Source organism: Botrytis porri (assembly GCF_014898465.1).
Source record: "Botrytis porri strain MUCL 3234 chromosome Unknown BPOR_009, whole genome shotgun sequence".
Taxonomy (NCBI): Eukaryota; Fungi; Ascomycota; class Leotiomycetes; order Helotiales; family Sclerotiniaceae; genus Botrytis; species Botrytis porri.
The window spans coordinates 1911151-1929356 of record NW_024066083.1 but is presented as its reverse complement, the minus strand read 5'-3'; the positions used below and the strand labels follow the sequence as shown (position 1 = coordinate 1929356).

The following is an 18206-nucleotide window of genomic DNA, read 5'->3' as shown; positions in this document are numbered from 1 at the left end:
GACTTTTTCTTATCACAAATTTGTAGATATCTAATTCTTTCGCGGGGCTGAACGAAATTTAGGTGGGGGAACCTTTGTCGTTTAAGGAAGGCGGTCTGTGATATTTTATCAGCCTTATGCAAGGCTAAGATCTTAAACTTCTAGATCTTGTTATTGTTCCCTCCGTCGAAATAAAAAAAGTGACATGCTTTTCTATCCAAACATTTATTCAATGCTACCTTTTCTTTTCCCACGGTGGTACATCTAAGCACTTACGCTAACCTTTAAGTTTCTATTTTAATCATTTCCGACTCCTCAAGAAGATGTATTTCTTGAATACTTGAAAGAGAAATACAGACTAACTAGCTGAGGTTGCGCTTGATAACCACAAAAGTCAATAAACCTTGGATGAAAAACGAAGATTTAATCGAGCCTGTGAGAGACTTCGATATCTTTAGGATTTCCGATAAAATGTCTGGTTATCCTCACGACATGTCACCGGCCTATGCTTTCACTGGCCCAGGTCACCAATATCCGGATCCAGAAGCAAGCCAGAGCCAGAATTTAATATGGCCTACTCATGCTGTAACCCCAGCGCAAGGCACTGGTGCTCTTAGTTTGGACAATGCAAGGGCCGAATTTGCTGCAGCAAGTACGGAGCAGAGAAATCAGAGACGAGAGCAGGTGGAGGGCGTGGATGATATTCTAGATATGGATTTTGGGTAAGTTTACTTTGGAGGGAGAGCATATGTTGGAAATTTGTTTGACATTGGTCTAGGGGTGATTCGGATGACTCTGATCCCGATTATCGGGAATTCGGTAAAGGAATTCGCAAGATGCAAAATGATGTGCGCCAAGCTAGACACTTAGACAGTGATGATGACTCCGATGAGGCTCCCACTGGTCGAAAGAAAGGCAAAAAGCGCGGTGCCAAAAGCGGCAGAGGTCGCAAACCGGGCATCAGAGGTCCACGGAAAGCAGCGGAGCCAACTGGTGATATCAAATTACGGTTAGGTCAAGCCAATCATGCATTCTTGAATGGGCGTTGTGAAGAAGCTAGAGATATAGCTGCCGAAATTGTTCGAATTAATGCAGAGACTTACGAAGCATGGACTTTACTATCCGCTTGCTTCAAGGAATTGGGCGAATACAACTCGGCTGTCAAGGCTCTGATGGTTGCTGCGACTTGGAGGCCGAAGCATCCTGGTGCTTGGTATGCTGCCTTGAATTTCGCTTTGAATGAGACTGGCGATCTAAGATCAGAGTTTCTTATCTCTGCTCAATACGCTGCTCAACAAATTCTCAGAGCAGATTCACAAGATCTGGAGGCTCGAAAAATCAAAGCTTCTCTCATGCTTGAGCGAAGAAATCTTAGCCACGCGGCCAAAGAATATGAGATTATTCTCAAACGTTGCCCATATGATACAGAAATTATTCAAACACTAGCGTCGATTTACGTTGATCGAGGGCAGGTAGAAGTTGCCATGAAACTTTACACAAGAACCCTCGATAAATTCAAGAAAGCCGATGTAGAAATTGACACACCCTTTGGTTGGACAGATGCCTATGCATACGCCGAACTTTTTGGGCTCATGGAAAAATATACTGAAGGTATCAAGGAGCTCAGGTCGGTAGCTCGTTGGTTAGTCGGAAGAAGTGAAGAGGAATTTTGGGACAAATTCGTTGACGATGATCGAGAGTGGGACGATGATCATGTTAGAAGATCTGAGTGTTCCCAATTTGATGCCAAAACATTCCCATTAGACACATATGGTCCAGGCTTGCCCGTCGAGCTACGAGTCAAACTCGGACTATACCGATTATTCCTCGGTCATTATACAGAGGCTATGGTAACCAGCACATTCTCCCCAATTTGAAATTGTTTCTAACATATCCAGCGTCATTTTACTTATCTTAAAACCTCTGACTATAACGGCCAAAGTCTTGTTGAAGAATTTCCTCATCTCTTTGAGGAAGTCGCTGATACTTTGGCCGAAAAGGGTTATAATAAGGATGCTTTAGATTATTATTTACCATTGGCACCAGGCGTTGGTTCTGAAGGTGCTTCGCTGCAATTTAAGATGGGTAAGTGTTGGCTTGGTGAAAAGTCTGATCAAGAGGCCGAACTCTGTTTTCAAAACGCAGTACAGATGGAGGCGGACAACATTCCAGCTAGGATGGAGCTCGCTAAACTTTACGAGAGACTAAACGAAAAGGACCAGTCTTTCATGTATGTGAATGAAATCATAGCAATTCGACGAACACAACGTCAAAATGAGAACCCATCATTTGGAACAGAATCCTCCGACCCTGCACCTTCTAAGAAGACACGTAGAAAACATGCGTCATTCCCTGGCATTCGGAGAGGAACATCTCGCTATGCGCCACGCAGGCTCCTTAATCCAGCAGAAAGGAAGAAGGAAGAGGCCGCTAGAGCGGAACATCTACAGAACCAATACTCTATCATGAAGGCAGAACTTGAACAGATGAGAGCTGGAGATCCAACGGCAACCTACAAGTGGATGGAGGCTGCTGAAGATCTTATTGATGATTTTCGAGCTTTCAAGACATTCTATCCTTGGGATAAATATGTCAAATTCCTGGGTTATACTCACGATGATAAATTTCAAGCAGAGACAAAACTGGAGACTGATTTGACGGAGATGGCTGATCGATTATCAAAAAGTTAGTAAACACTTCCTAATACCTGATTTTACCTATAAAAAAATTACTGACTCTTTTAGAACTCGGTGCCGATGCTGAGGACCGAACTAGTGCTACATCTGCCAGTGTTCCAGCTGATTATCGGGGCATCTCGTTCAGTTCCTGGATAGATATATTTCTCGAGTACGCAATATGCCTCGCGAAGGATGGGCATGATCGAGAGTCATATGAGATTTGCGAGTCTGCTAGGGACGCCATTGTATTCTATCATAAGCGCGAGGACATGTTCTTGATCCATGTATGCTGGGGCAGTAAGTTGATAGATTCTTGAGAAGCTAACATTTTACTAATTTTTATACAGCTTGTGCTTTGCTCTGTAATGACGAGGAAATGTGTATCAGAGTGGCAAGATATTTCATGAGAGAATATCAATTTACCACAGATTCCTACCGAATGTACGCAGCCATAGCGAGGTTGTGTCAATCTCCAGTCTCGTGGTATTGTTCAGGTCCCGAACAAAAGTATATGCTTCGACAAGTCAAAGCCATGGACTTCAATCTCGTCGATAAAGCTCGTCGTCAAAGAGGCTATGCAGAGAAAGCTGGCTACACTTCGCAGGACCAGGACGGAAAGCCAATTCTTAACGATGATATGGACGTCGCTCTCCTAATGTTGTACGGCCACATCCTTTACTCGGGAACAAGTTATGCCTACTCTCTAAGTACTTCAACCCAGATTGGTATTTTGGACAGATCATTTTGCTAACGAAATAAATCGTAGACTATTTCCTGAGAGCTTATGCACTTGATCCAAATAATGCTATCATAAATCTGAACATAGGCCTTGCTTATGTTCATCACTCGCTCAAGAGACAAGCAGATAATAGGCAATTCATGATCCTTCAAGGTCTGACGTTCCTTTTCGATTATTATAATTCACGCAAACAGACAACCATTCTCGAGGAACGTCAGGAGGCTCATTACAACCTGGCCAGAGTTTATCATATGCTTGGTGTCTCGCATCTTGCGATAAAATACTACCTTCGTGTACTGAAAGAGAACGATGGCCATGAGAGCTCACGAGAAGATATTGAGATTGACACTGCATACAATCTCAAAATTCTTTGTATGGTCACAGGTAATAAGAAATTGGCAAATGTCATAGCCAGGAAATGGCTCGTAATTTAGTCATTGGATTTTCGCAAATCCTCCGTATGAATGGCACGAAGCGGGCTGGGCGGGAAAGGGGCGAATTAAATAATTTGAGTTTGTGAATTCCTCTTCCCGTCCCATTTTATAATCGGCACTGTGCAATCTAACTGGAGAACATCAGCTTTGCAGGATATTGATCAAGAAGCCCGATTCCGGATTCAGTGCACTATAATAGTAGCCGCAGTGACCCTGCATAGATGCGCGAAGTGGGGTTTCGGGTTGGTTGGAGAGTACTAAAACGGCTCGCGAGTCGTGAAACCACTTACATATATCAGCGCAAAACCTCCAACGGCAATAAATTTTAAACTTTATTCCACAAGTTGGTGAACAGACTCAGCGGAATCTTCTTGAAAGTGCAGATTAATTCTCAAAACGTTGCTTAGTCGTAATATCCGAGTCAAGCAGTGCAGTTCATCAATGTTTTTCATATAGCTAGGTATCTTTTGGATGGATTATTTGATGGAAGCTCTGTCGTATACTTCGGTTTCATGTCCCACCGCGCTTGGTACCTGATTCTAGAATGCCATTCTGAATTCCAAACAAAATTCTCCCATGATGACTAGTGGTGTTTGATCGATTTTCTTTGAGCGTCCCCACTGTTCTTGATGGATTTGGAAGGCAAGATTCTCCAATATGATCTTAACCCTCATGATTCCCTCCTTTGCTTCATCACTCAACAGCTTTTTCATTTCTCTCACTCACGCAGCAAAAGGCTCACGACCGTCGTGTTAATCTGAAGCCAGCATAGCCTATTATACCACTGCAGATAGGTATAGGCCTTTTACATGTTGAAACACCTCAGGAGCACTAGCGTACTCTAGCTTTTCCAAGCACTCTTGGGATCCTACTTACATGAAACAAGACAGCTCTTCGCCTTAGTAAAACGTGCTGTCTGATCTTCTCGAAGGTTCAGAGACCCCAGATCATTAAGAGTACTTCCCCATTCAATAATTCTCAGGAATGTACTTTGACTGAGCATCAGCAGTATCATCTACCTCCCTGCACATATAAATATATCTATGGCTTCTAAAACAGCGGGGGCTGGTGAGGGCGGAGCTCCGCAGCTACCAGTGATAGAAGCTGGCCAGAATCATAACGAAATCCCGCCGGTCGTCAGCGATGCTGAAAAGAAAGAAGAAGGAAGACCTTTAACACCAGGCTCGAGTGCGAACGTTTCTCTCAATGGAGCAGCTGGAGGACCAGAAAACACAAATGAGGCACCTAGCATTAGCGTCATTGATCCGCACAATAATACCATTGAAGAAATACCAGCATACCTTCCAGCCGAACCTGTCGACAACGGAAATGCCATCTTCAACGCCACACCAGCTCTCGCTTCAGATTCTGAAAACGGAAGCAGCGCTCTGCCAGCACCTCCGCCTTATGAGAAACTGGCACAGAAGAATCCGAAACCAACAGATCACCTCTCCATCACCATCGGTCCGGCCGTCATCCTCCTATCCGATATCGTCTTCCCATGCATAATCTACTACGTCTGGTTCGACGTCCATCGCGCCCGCTGGGCCAAATCCTGCGAAGCATACCCCAAAAACGAATGTCCACTCGAAAAACCAGAATACGATAAAGACATCCTCGGCTATGCCATTATCTGTTTCGGATTCGGTGAACTCTATATCCTGATTGTGCGCGTCTTACGACTTCTCAAATATCGTGATCTCTGTGCCCCGCTGCTCTCAAGATCTAAATGGGAATTGGATGCCACGTCCTGGGTATATGGTGTTTCGATGTTAATGGCCCTCATCCCGTTCGTGGTAGGAAGCGAACTTGAGATTCCAGAGCTGTATCTCTATTCTCCGGGCTTCCTGATGAGTTTCCTCGGCATCGTCATGGTCATCTCACTTATCCCGTTTAAGATTCCTATCGGGATTAATTCTCACGCTCGGGGCTCCCCCATGCGTCCCTTTATCTACTATGCGGCGGAAGATTTCATCGCGGTGGACGGTCTGCAAGACCGAGAGTTTCGAGTGCGGTATAATGCGCGTTATGATTCATCGCCGGGGTTTCGAAGAATGTTTTTACATCTGACGCTGTGGTGGATTGTGGGCGTCATGGTTTATTTGGGTTGTGTGAGCGCGGTCATTTGGTCGCTGGAATTTCATTATGCGTTTGGGTTGTCTTTGGGAGTGCTGTTTGCTTATTTGGCTATTTGGGCGACGACGAGTTATTTTTGGGTCGATAGGATAATGAAGAGGGAACGGAGAGCGTATGAGGAGCGGGTGGCGAAGTGTTGATGTATATACGTATACGATTGTGGGATTGAGATTTACATACTTGGATGTTTGGATATAGGGAAATGCTGGTACCGGTATACAAAGGACCATTAGCGAACGAAACTTTCTTTGAACCTTTGGAAATTCATAGATATCGTTATAATAGAGGATACATTTTTGAAACCTTTTCATTTTTTTTGTGGAATTATTTACATGATTTTTGATATATACATACATATTAACAAGTGACAGCATGGAACTCCGTCATGGGGATATGTTCCTTGCCTCCAATCGTACGGTATTCGGGTATCTCCTCCAACGACTCTCCATGAGGATGATACTCGGGAATTTCCTCTAACGGCCTTCCATGAGCGTGATACTCGGGAATTTCCTCCAATGGCCCCCCATGAGCATGGTGCTCGGGAATTTCCTCCAACGATCCTCCATGAACTTGATATTCACTACTCATCACCATCGTGCCCTTTTGATCCTGGGTCAATCCTATTTCCTCCTCCTCCAATCTCCTAGCAGAACTCGTCACGCGACTATTCCGGTACGCGTTTACATCTCCCCCCGAGTCGGTTCTCCTCCTGAGTACAATCTTTCCATTCTCATCCTGAGTTAGATGCATTCGATCAACGTCAACTCTCTTCTGACCTTCTACATCGTTTTTGTCATCTTTTACATCGCATCCTTGCAAGATAAGAGTAAGAGTTCGTCGCTTCGTACTCTTGTTTGATTTTCCCGGACCGTAACTTTTGCCATCGGCGCCAGATCCTAGCTTTTTAGAGGCGAGAGAGGTGTGCATGTCGTTGACCAGGGGTCGCATTAGCGGGATGGATTGCACGATGATGGTGCCGGCGACCTCGGCGGAATACCAGACCATGGACAGTCCTTGGCGCCCTGGTGGTTTGTTAGATCAAGGGCGTGGAGGGTGTATGGATATGAAGAGCAAAAGGAAGTTATAGAAGATGGTAGAGATAAAATCACGTCAAAGACTTACAAAAATAATAATCATCATAGGTATTGACACTTGGATCCTCCATCCAAGCAGTTCTTACAGCTGAGATGACGGCGACCACAACCCCAAGGCTCATCGTGATGCAAAGAGCGATCTTCTCCTTCAGAGATATTCTCAATTTCCATGTGACCATCCATGGGAAGAGAGCCAGTACAAAGTCCGCCACAATGTTAGAGACTAGAGGGGAAAGGTTAGTGATCGACAATCTTATCATTTGGATTTTGGCACCCACTATTTCCCCCAACCTTGATGTTAGCTGCTGCTTGGTAATCAACACAGAAACCGGGCATCCTCCACCAGTTCTGATATCCGGATTTACCACAGTATCTGGACCAATCTACAAAGACTTTGAGGACGAGGAAGACGTTGAGGATAATGAGGGTGGCTACACAAATAAATCTTTGCCAGGTGTTTGTCATCCTTAGAAGAGTTACTGCAAATGCGGATTTGCTCCAAGTTTGGCCGGCAGTAGTGAGGCAGGATGATATGGATACGAGAATCAACATTCGATCATTCCAAGTCTTGACGACATATCCGGTCGCAAATTCGTAGGATATAAAGATGTCAGTTGTTAGGAGGACCACCTAGTATATGATGGTTAGCTGGACGAAGTTTGTGACTCGATATTTCGGAAAAGTGTAATCACCCAGGAAAGTATGAGTATATAATCGTCCCACCAAAGGCCTTGTCTCCTCAGCTTGCACCAAAGTCGAAGAACAAGACATACAGTCGCACCGCCGAAAAGGGACCAGATGCCGGCATTGACCTCTCTCTCAGGGGATACAAAATGATGAATTGCGCGCGAAGAACTCATAATAATTCTAGTGGAATTTTCATCGTCATCCAAAGCAAGAGGAAGAGATGAAAAATGATGGGCAAGATCCCACGCGTTTTTGGATCTAGAATATCGAACGAATGGCGTAGGGCTTAGAGTTGGGGGACGGCGCGAGGTAGATACAAGTTTTCTAGAAATAAAACAATGGGAACGAAGGGCACGGTTCCATCTCAACCCGGAGAATTTTTCGATCAATGGATACGAAAATACCAGGACCTAAGCACACCTTTGTAGATAGCTCTGGGGGAGAAGCAAGAAAGACGAAGCTTGCCATGTGCAAAAGCAATGGCTTTTCCCAACATCCATCCAATTGGGCTTCTCTAAGCTAAGTAGATGAAACTGTGATACTTATTACAGGCCAAAATACGGAACTGTTCGCACATTCTGGATTTCAGATGGCGTTCTCTGTTGAGTCTCTTCTCCTCTTTCTTCTCCTCTCCCCCTTCTCTCTGGAGTAGGGATGAGCAGATTATATAATATGAGTGGTGGATATATAATTCTATATTATAATGCTTTTTGAGGCTAATTAAATATTATGTTAAGATTATTTATGTGATTATTTAACCAATTAAATTAATAGAATGAATAAAAGTGATACTGATTCTAAATTATTTTAAGATGATTAATAGAAAAGTTTATTATAAGAAAAAGAAAAAAGTAGTATATAATATTATAAATTTCGATAATTAAATCATTAAAAGTAATAGAAATCAATCGTTTTATTAGTAGTTTACGAAAGTATAGAATAATATTTTTTTTATGTATTAGTAGTTATATAATATACATCTTATAGAATTATTATTTCCTTATATTTTTCTTCATATTTTTCTCTTAATTTATTTCATTCACATTATTTGTTTTTATTTAATGTATTTATTTTATATTTGGACTTAAACATTATTATATATTGTAGTGAGATGAGGTTTATTTTATTTATAATAATTATAAATCGCCCAACCCTAGTCTGGAGCGGAGATCAGGTATCAAAGTGAGATCTAGACTAGAATTTCATACACCCTGCAAGAATTTACAAGGTACCGGTATGAGAAATGTGTCTTATGGGCTAAGCAGCTCGCTTGAATAGATTGGAGCCCCTCGTCACTTTACCACATTTAGAAGTACAATAATAATGAGCTCGCAAGGTCTAGTCGGATATTAATTAAATTATTCCATCCTCCGAGTGAGAACAATGAACGAATCAGACAGGACAAGCGACCATCGAGGCACACAATAGTGGAATTATGCATATGAATAAGTGCAAAGTAAGAGAAGAACAGATTATATAGCAACAAGCTTTCCTTTTCTTCCTGTAAATGGATTTCACAACATGGTTATCCCTTTTTGTGATGAAGAAAAAGGTGTCGTGGCTACAAAATAAGGTTCTGATGATTCTGGTTTCGGAAAATTGGGTGTAGTAGGCTGAGTAGCACCGGCAGTATTAGCATCTAACCGTAGCTAATCGAAACTATTTGTAGACTAATAACTCCCACAAATTCAACTTCGTAATGGTGACCAAGACTTTTATCACCCCATCATTCATTTATATCTTCATGCCCGTTCTTGAAGGAGCTTGAATGAACGAGCTACTGTAGAAGAGCAATGCCGTGTGTCACACAATAGGACTTGTCACGATGACATGGAAACATGGTAAAAGTTTAATTGGCGGAAAACTCCTACGCCTCGGGCCGTCGAAGAATTTGGCGATATCTCCGAAAGTACCTTGAGTAACAAATTTCAAATTTCAAATTTCAAGCTTTGTCGTCAGCTCTGAGCTTTCAAGATTCTGACAGGTACACAGGCGTAGGGGGCGTAAGGGAATGCAAACGCAGGTATATAGTCCGACATCCCCGGCGGGCTCGGAATTAGGAGTAGGAAGATATTTCTGATATGTTCCAAATTGAATTACCCAGGCAGGTACTTTTGAACATTAACAATAGAATTATGAAGTCATCCATATCATTGTCAATAGTGTTAACGCCACAATCTCGCATCGTGACATTCTCTCAAGACCTCGTCAAGGCATTATCCGGCGGGGAACCCTCGGACCTCGATTAATCCGCTAGAGAGTATAGTTTGTTTGTCGCTCACTCCATCTTGAGTTATGGGTAAAAACCTAAAACGATTAAGTACCTCTTCCACATCATATTATTCATTCTTTAAACTTCAATACATGCAACAAATTCGTGAATGATGACTACGGTATCATCCCAATGTGAGACTTATGGTGACTATCCAAATCATCGGGCAAACTTCTCGTCGCCAAACACTTGCCTCCTGATTCGACACCAAAATTCAGGAAATTAGTCTAATCTCCTAGAAATAAGATGCTGTCGTGTATGTCATTATCGTCGTATGGTATTGGAAATTATACTCACCGTCATCTATAATCTAATCAATCTTGGTCCCCTTTTTTTGAGTTTTGTAGATTGTACACTCGGAAAATCTATCCACACAAGACAGTGTCTTGACAGAATTAGACAAACAATCGTATGTATAGATAATGAAGGCGCAGCATTCCAAATGCACAGCCAGCTGACCTGGGCATGGCATAACAATATCTATTTTCCTAAATAAACTTTCGCTGAGACTATCGAAGTGGTTTGATTTCAAATACTGGAGTGATTTGTTATCAGGTGTTTTTGGAGTTGAGTAACTCTCCGGCCGCAAAAAGGTCGACCGGATCGGAAGAGACAGCATCAAACTAGATATGCTCCTAAAATTAGGATCATTACAGCTGTTTTAGATTGTTGGTTGCTATAGTCATAGGAACTTGGTCGTTGTATTCTAGCCTGCCTTTGTAACAGCTGTTATCATGGTTGCCAACAACGGTGTCTGTAACTATTGCAAAAGATACGTATGAGCTCCTAAGACTGTGGCTCGATAGCTGTTGATGTCGGCTGTTACTATATGGAAAGTATATAAAACGTTGTAAGTTCATAGCCCAAAGCCAGACATCTCTTTTCTTTCGTCTCCCTACAGTATACCTCTTGAATCAGCATCACACTCTTACAGCACAATCACCTGATCACACACCGCCCCCTATCTTTAAAAATGCACCGCTTCTTCCATGTCACTGCTTTCCTCCTCGTATTACTCCTTGCAACCACACATGGAGGAAACGTCCCCAACAGTCTCCATAACCATGCGTTGAAACTTAACTCTGACCTAACCACTACCTTTACTACTACTATCTCCATCGAACGTAGAGTTTAGACTTCAAAAACATGGGGAACTAGCTATAGTGGGTATTCCAGCACCGCAAGCATCGAACCTCGAGCTTTATTGTTGGCGGATAGAATTCCCACCACCACAGCAACGGACGCAATGGCTACCCCATTGGTAGCTCGTGACAACTCTGTGACAGAGAGCAGTGATATGTTGTACATTCCCAACCTATGTACCCTTGGCTTGGTTGTTGTCGCTACCATGACTGTTAGCGCCGGCTCATCATCAACCGGAACCCCAGATTCAAAGGGCCATGGGAAAGTTAACCCTAAGTATTGCGGGGACTCTACTATTTTTGCGCATTTGAGTTTGTGCTGAGCAGATCAATCTGGGGTATATGCAAACGATCATTACGTTTTATGGGTTTGATTATGGTTATGGTTTTAGGTTTATCAACGTCGCACTTGATGATCGTGTGACGCCTGGGTACCACACATTTTGATCAATGGTTTGAATGTCTCTCCTTTTCCTTCCCTCGAAAATCTTTCTGTTTGCGTCTTGAGTATTGGTGTCGCATGACTCTTAAGTCTTGGAGCATGTACTTTCTGTTTTGTTGTTGTCATTTTGCGTTTGAAACATTGCTCCTCGCTCACCTGGATGGCCGTTCCCTTTGAACTTCTTTCATAATTCTTGACAATCACAATACAGCGAGATTGACTATGTCCTTGTCAACAGCCAAAATGCGTGATCCCATTGATCGTATTGTATCAATATGACGTTTTGTCTTTTTAGTCCTCAACTCGATTACTGACATTCGCGCGAAGTCAATTTTCCCTTCAAATCGATTCACTCCCTCTGCTCAAAAAGGGGTTACTGTTCATCTGTAATGGAAAAATAGCAAAGTGGAAATCTCACTACAAGCAGACTACTTATATATTCACCATCTCCGAAAAGTCAATATTTGTTATATATTCGGAAAGAACAGAGAAAAAAAGGTTCATGACTTTACAACAAGTACCTATCAACATTTCACACCTCTTATTACACTCAGGGTTGAGAACCCGTACCTTACTCAGCGTTTTTGACCTTTCCGGATATTTATACTCTACTCTACAGATATACAGCCAGATGGAAACTCATAAAATTCGGAAAAATAGCTGAGTATTCGATACCTGGGGTATGAATTATATGATTAACATATAATTATTCTATAATATTATCTAATATAAAACTGTTTCTGATTATATTAAGTATTGAAAGGTTATTATCTGATTAGGGATTTTAATATTATATAATTGAGTTATATAATTATATAATCTTATTAATCGAATCAAAATTTAAAAGATATATAATCACTATCATATGAATATTATTTAATAATACCTAAAGGTATACTTATATCTAATAGTATTTCATAGGGATTTTACTCTATTCTATAATTCTATAATACGTTAAAATACTTGGAATTTATATCCAGGCATACTCAGGTACACCTGACCTAATACTCAACCCTAATTTTTAAGATAATAGATAGTTGATTAACTCAAACATATGGTTCTCCGCCGATACAGAACCTAATTATTGCCCCCGTCTCCCGCCAAAATGCATCTTGAATATGAAGTCATAATTGAGTTTTACCATTAACTTGAGGGGTCACCGGGGAGATGCGATTGAATTCACCGGGAGCGCAAATACAGTCGCAGACTCGAAATCGCGCTAAAATATATCCCTGCTAAACGCGTCCCCCGCAATTCTCTGTCACCATCTTCGACTTCGATTCTACAAGGTTTTCCCACGCAGTAGAATTGCTCTTCTCTACTTGTGGCATTACTTAGTTGATTGTTTGTATTGTTTATAATTCAGATTCTGCAACATTCTCCGTGGCTTATTTGAATATTCGGGCTTGCCATTGCTGTCTTTTGCTCACCGGCGCAAAATAATATTTACCACAAACATGAGCGCCGCAGACACTGCTCTCCTCACGGAGCATTTGACATACAGACCAATTGTAAGTGTTGAGATATGATGATACCGATACTGCCCAATTGAGATATCGCCTATCTCTAACATCATCGCAGGCCGTCATCGACGACATAATAAACAGTATCAATCTCCTCGCATTCCGAGCCATCGATGCGCTCGAAAAAGGTCTCTTCGCTGCTCCCCCCTCTTCAATCGGCTTTACACCCACTTCTGCCCTCTCCGCCGAAGAAGTCGCAACACAATGTCAACACGAAATCGAGAACGGAGTCTACAAGCTGGAAACATTGCTCAACGCGAAGATTGATAAGAATTTCGATAAGATGGAAATTTATTTGCTGAGGAACGTTTTTGCTGTGCCGCCGGATGTCAGGGATTGGATTCGATTGAGCCATTATGAAGGATTGGATTTCAGGAGTGCGGAGGAAAATGGAGCAGGAGCGGATGGAGTGCCCACGTCGGAAACGGTCACGTTGCAGAGGAAGAGATTGAGGGAGACGATGAAATTGAATGCGGTGTTGAGGGCAGAGAAGGAGAGAAATGAAAGGACTATTGCGGCGTTGAAAGGAATCATATCGCCAAGTCAAAGTTCTTCGGCTAAGAAAACTGTGAAGGCCGAGGATGGCACGGAGATGGAAGTCGATGTTGAGGATGATGAGCGACCTTCATTGGCATTCTTGCAGAAAAAGGGTAATTTGACGAAGGATGGAAAACATCCTATTGCGACTACCACCGAATTCGCCTTGGCGCAATTGCCTGCGCTCAAGCAGTTACTGGATAATTTAGGACCAAGATTGAAAGAGTTATCCGAAGGCGATGGCATGGCTGGAATGGTGGGAGAGCAAGAGAAGAGTTGGAGAAGAGAAAGACTGGAATTCATTGAAAAGGAAACGAGACGACATCTTGAAAACGTGCGAGGCTTGGAGCTAGGTTCACAAGGTGAAGTTAGAGATGGAGAGTGGCAGGGCGAGGGAAGGAAACTCGGGAATGGAGAAGTGGAGGATTTGGAAACGGTTGTAGGGATGTTTGAGAGTCACGCTGCGCCACCTGAGGATGTAAACGGAAATGGAGACGGAAATGGAAGTGGAAGTGGAGGCGGAAATGGAGAGGGAGATGGAGATGCGATGGATGAGGGAGCGTAAATTCGATATTCAAGGCACGATTCATGAGGTTGATATTGGCGTTTTTAGGATATACCCAAGGGTGGGCTGATTAAATGGCGATTTAAGAGCGCGGATGAACATGTCGTTTTATACATATACAGCTATGCAATAGTCTAGCTTGAGACGTGAAATTGAATAAATAAGAGAAGCATATGTCTCCTAGCTGGGAAGCATAACAGCGATATACTCTACATATATGTCAATCCCTGCTGGTGAGTTGGATGTCTTGCATTGCAGAACCCTTTACTCGAGCATTGCTATCTGAGACAAGGGAAATACGAGCCCAACAAACTTCATAGCAAATAGTATTAATTCGTATCATAAACCCACACCACTACGCGTGATGCTATTACTCCCCACGCCTTCGCTGAATACATCCCATGCAATATTACCAATCAATTGCCCTCTATCCATATGGACAATCTTCCAGAAAACGCCCTTATATGCAATTACCAACACCCAAAACGCAGACCAAAATGTTCCCATTCCCAAAATCCCAATTCCATGCACACCCCCAAGAATCACAACAATCCATTCCAAATAGCCCCCACAAAAGCTTTCTGCGCACTCTCTTCACGGTTTCCACTCTCGCTCGCCCAACTCTTGACTCCCTTTCCAATAGGTACCAAGCCTGGTTGAGCCGGCAGTTCAATATTCGGTAATGCGGAATCGCCAAATGGTACGGTGTCGTAGGCGCCAGAGGACATGGTATCGTCGTCGGTAATAGTGCTACCGGAAACACAAAGCTGGCCTCCCCATACGACCGAATGAACTCTCATCCATAAGCCGGTGATATCATAGATATCATTTTTAGTATAGAACAAACGACAATTAGCAGCTTCGTATTGGAATTGTAGGGGTGTAAATGTTTCGTCGTCGTCGTGCATGTTATTTCGAAGGTTGAAACGACCGCCAGACATCAGTCTTGATGCAGATCCGAGGGATACGTTGCCTTTGATGTTAGGGATATATTCCGGAGCTGGGTAGTCGGGCAACTCGAGTCCTTTTTTAAGATAGGCTGCTTGTGCGTCTGGTAGAGCTTTAATTTGAGATGCGATACCATTGTAGGTCAATACTTCGGCGCCTTTAGAGCCGCATACTCCTTGTTGAGGACCTGGCTGTGGGCGACCTCCGACGGCAACTATAGGAATATTAGCGGAATGAACAACTGCATGTAGATAATTAACGTACTACTTCGCACGCCAACTTGAGCTTTCATCATCTCGGCGAAGAGAGCACACGTGGAGCCGCAGCCGCCATCCATAAGCATCACAATGTTTGAGGCATTGAAGACCGCTGGGGGAGGGTTGCTCTCGTCTAGGTAGCCTGTGATATTGATGCCTCCTGCTTGGGTCTATGGAAGTAGTTAGCATGAAGTTAATTACGGTTGAGGAAACGACCTACCATCGTAACGTGATCCGAAAGGTTGTAACGAAGTTCCGCAGTGAAGTTATCACCGTAGATCGGCGTGTTAGGGGCTTCCTGATTCCAACTTTGAAAGGGTTGTCCATTACCATCAAGTTCTGATTGTGCCTGATAAAGGTAATCATGACTGTTATCGTAAGCTCCGGCACCAGTGAATATGGTACCCATATAATTTACCAGCGGGGTGGCTCGGTATCGTGATGCTCCAAATGGAACTAAAGATGGGAAAATCTGTTTGAAAGCATCATATCCGCTGAACAGATAACCGCCTCCATTTCCTTGTACGTCTACAATCAAGTATTCCATTTGCGCCTTCTGACATTCAGCTAAGAACTCACTGATCACTCTTTGTTGTTCGACTGCTGCTTTGCCATCTTTTTGATAAGGGTCGTTGAACCCCTGCATTGCTAAAATTGCAGTCTTGGTATCTTCGAAGAAGTAACCGCTTGTATAGCCGTCCGGATGCATGACGATTGGCTGGGGATAGCCGGTGAGTGATGTGATCGATCTTTCTGCTGTCTTAGTTTTGGTGCTCTGTCGACTATCCGAGGCTGAGGAGCTCGAAGAGGGTGATTCTGATTCTGGTAGATCTACAGCGTTGAATAGGTCTTGTCCTGATGATATGGATGTAAAATTGAGGGTTGTCGAGGCATACATTTCGGCATTTACGCTGGTTCCATTTGCGAAAGTATATTGAATAACATCGGCCGAAAATCCATAAATATATGCTCCAGACGTAAACATTCCACTGCTTCCGGAAAAGGCCAATTTCGGCAAAGAATAGAACATTTGGTTGTAGTTGGCATCGTTGTCTTGGTAAACACTTGTGCTCTGACCGAGAAATTCAAGATATAAAGTGGCATTCAGGTCGTTGACTTTGACCAGTGGTGATGCTGTCCAATTACCTGTTTTGGATAGTGTCATGTTGTTCTGCTTGCCAAGATCATCTATGCGAGGTTAGCTCTAAGACAATAATCGACTAAAATGGGAAGCCTATACGTACACTTAAAATATATCTCTGGCAATGCTAAGCCGTCGGATGATATTGATACCAATGGCCCATCTGATGTACCAAAGGAGAAGACGCTCATCAGGGGAAGCGGCAGGTTGACATGGAAATCATGAGGCAATATGTTTCCCAGAGCATGGAGATCCCTTTCGAACTCCCATTGGTTTGTATAATATCCTGAATTGACATTTTCCTTAATCTCAGCTAGGCCTCCCAGCATATCAGCGCCAGGTAACGGGTAGCCTGATGGAGGATCTTTGAGATAGGCCAGAGTACTCTGGAATTGCCAGAATGGCTCTATATAATCAACAAAATCTGATGAGCGCTGTACATCCAGGGGTACGGATTGAAGGCATTGAAGAGCAATGGAAGCGTTAAATCTTTGGATGTTTGCTAGATGATCACATTAGTCACCACTTGTAAGTATACGAATTTTGGTTTACCTGTTGGATGACCATGATTATGTGACTTGATCACATCCGAAACTGCTCCACAGCCATCTACTGCCGTCGCTGTTACTGAGCTTAGCAAGACACTCGTTGATACCAAGGCCAACAGCCTTAGTCTAAGATTTTTCAAAACCATTTCAGCCAAATTGAGATTGATTTTGTGTAGAAACAAGACGGAGAAGAAAAGAGAAATGGATCAAGACAAATAAAGGGTATGGCTCACGAAAACAATGATAAGCAGTGCTTATTGTCTTCGTCTTCCTATTGTTTTTGAAACTACAAATCCTAAACGGAGTTGAAATATGCTGGACTGATTAGGTAACGTGCTTCCTTTAGGTGGCACAGTAATGAAGCGAAATGAGTATATTCCAAGGTTGCTTTATTTGGAGCGGTGGCTTACAACCTTATTGATCCGACCAGAAAAAGCCCATACAAAAGGAAAACAATCAATTTGGGTAGTGCCAGCTCATTGAGGCGTATGGTATAACAATGCAACTGTGCCATCAGCACATGCATTGCCCCCATTAAATAGAGAAGTGAATACGATTTACCAATCAAACTCTGAATCCTCACTGTTGGAAATAACGATTCAGTGAATCTCACACCTTGATAAACTAACATAACTCGCAAGACTAGTTGAGGGCTATGTAGCAGAAACAATATCTCCCGATCGATGACCAGTAAATCAAAAGGTCTATAATAAGGTATAGATAGCGACTTCGACTGCGCAGTACTTACGCGCAGATTGATATACCATTTGTTCCGACACCTCGAATGTGAGAAGATGTCACAAATGAATGTCCAAACATGTTTTCATTCATGAAGCCATTATCCTAGGAGGGTTCCCGTTGGAAGAACATGATTTGCTATCAACCACGTCGCTGCATGGCATATTTCCTCCAACAGCTGCTTTTTCAACATACTGCTATGCATTTCTAGATGAAGGGTTTTGATGACACGATGAAGAACGATATTCGAGTATTAAGATGGTCAGAAAACACCTATATATATGCTCATAGGCAGTTAAACCTTTCGAAAAAATGTGATGGCAGTCAATTGTAGGTAGACGTTGCA

At 42.9% G+C, this 18206-nt stretch overlaps 5 protein-coding genes across 5 annotated transcripts; 3 read left to right on the top strand and 2 right to left on the bottom strand.

Moving 5' to 3' along the window:
* Window positions 1-450: 450 nt before the first annotated feature.
* On the top strand, window positions 451-3830 carry EAF01_007360 (uncharacterized protein; the record flags this gene model as incomplete). Its single annotated transcript, XM_038915615.1, has 6 exons — window positions 451-701; window positions 758-1829; window positions 1878-2664; window positions 2724-2954; window positions 3005-3364; window positions 3424-3830. 6 exons carry the CDS (start codon window positions 451-453, stop codon window positions 3828-3830), a joined length of 3108 nt encoding a protein of 1035 aa, XP_038769253.1.
* A 1043-nt stretch (window positions 3831-4873) lies between these two features.
* EAF01_007359 (uncharacterized protein) lies at window positions 4874-6106 on the top strand (the record flags this gene model as incomplete). The annotated part of the gene is made up of 1 exon (XM_038915614.1): window positions 4874-6106. The coding sequence occupies one exon, from the start codon at window positions 4874-4876 to the stop codon at window positions 6104-6106; it is 1233 nt and encodes a 410-aa protein (XP_038769252.1).
* A 217-nt stretch (window positions 6107-6323) lies between these two features.
* Window positions 6324-7920, bottom strand: EAF01_007358 (uncharacterized protein; the record flags this gene model as incomplete). Its single annotated transcript, XM_038915613.1, has 4 exons — window positions 6324-6988; window positions 7089-7283; window positions 7339-7690; window positions 7753-7920. 4 exons carry the CDS (start codon window positions 7918-7920, stop codon window positions 6324-6326), a joined length of 1380 nt encoding a protein of 459 aa, XP_038769251.1.
* Window positions 7921-13060: 5140 nt separating this feature from the next.
* On the top strand, window positions 13061-14228 carry EAF01_007357 (uncharacterized protein; the record flags this gene model as incomplete). Its single annotated transcript, XM_038915612.1, has 2 exons — window positions 13061-13114; window positions 13185-14228. The coding sequence occupies 2 exons, from the start codon at window positions 13061-13063 to the stop codon at window positions 14226-14228; spliced, it is 1098 nt and encodes a 365-aa protein (XP_038769250.1).
* A 542-nt stretch (window positions 14229-14770) lies between these two features.
* EAF01_007356 (uncharacterized protein) lies at window positions 14771-17268 on the bottom strand (the record flags this gene model as incomplete). Its single annotated transcript, XM_038915611.1, has 5 exons — window positions 14771-15390; window positions 15441-15603; window positions 15654-16621; window positions 16678-17076; window positions 17127-17268. 5 exons carry the CDS (start codon window positions 17266-17268, stop codon window positions 14771-14773), a joined length of 2292 nt encoding a protein of 763 aa, XP_038769249.1.
* Between the last annotated feature and the right edge of the window lie 938 nt (window positions 17269-18206).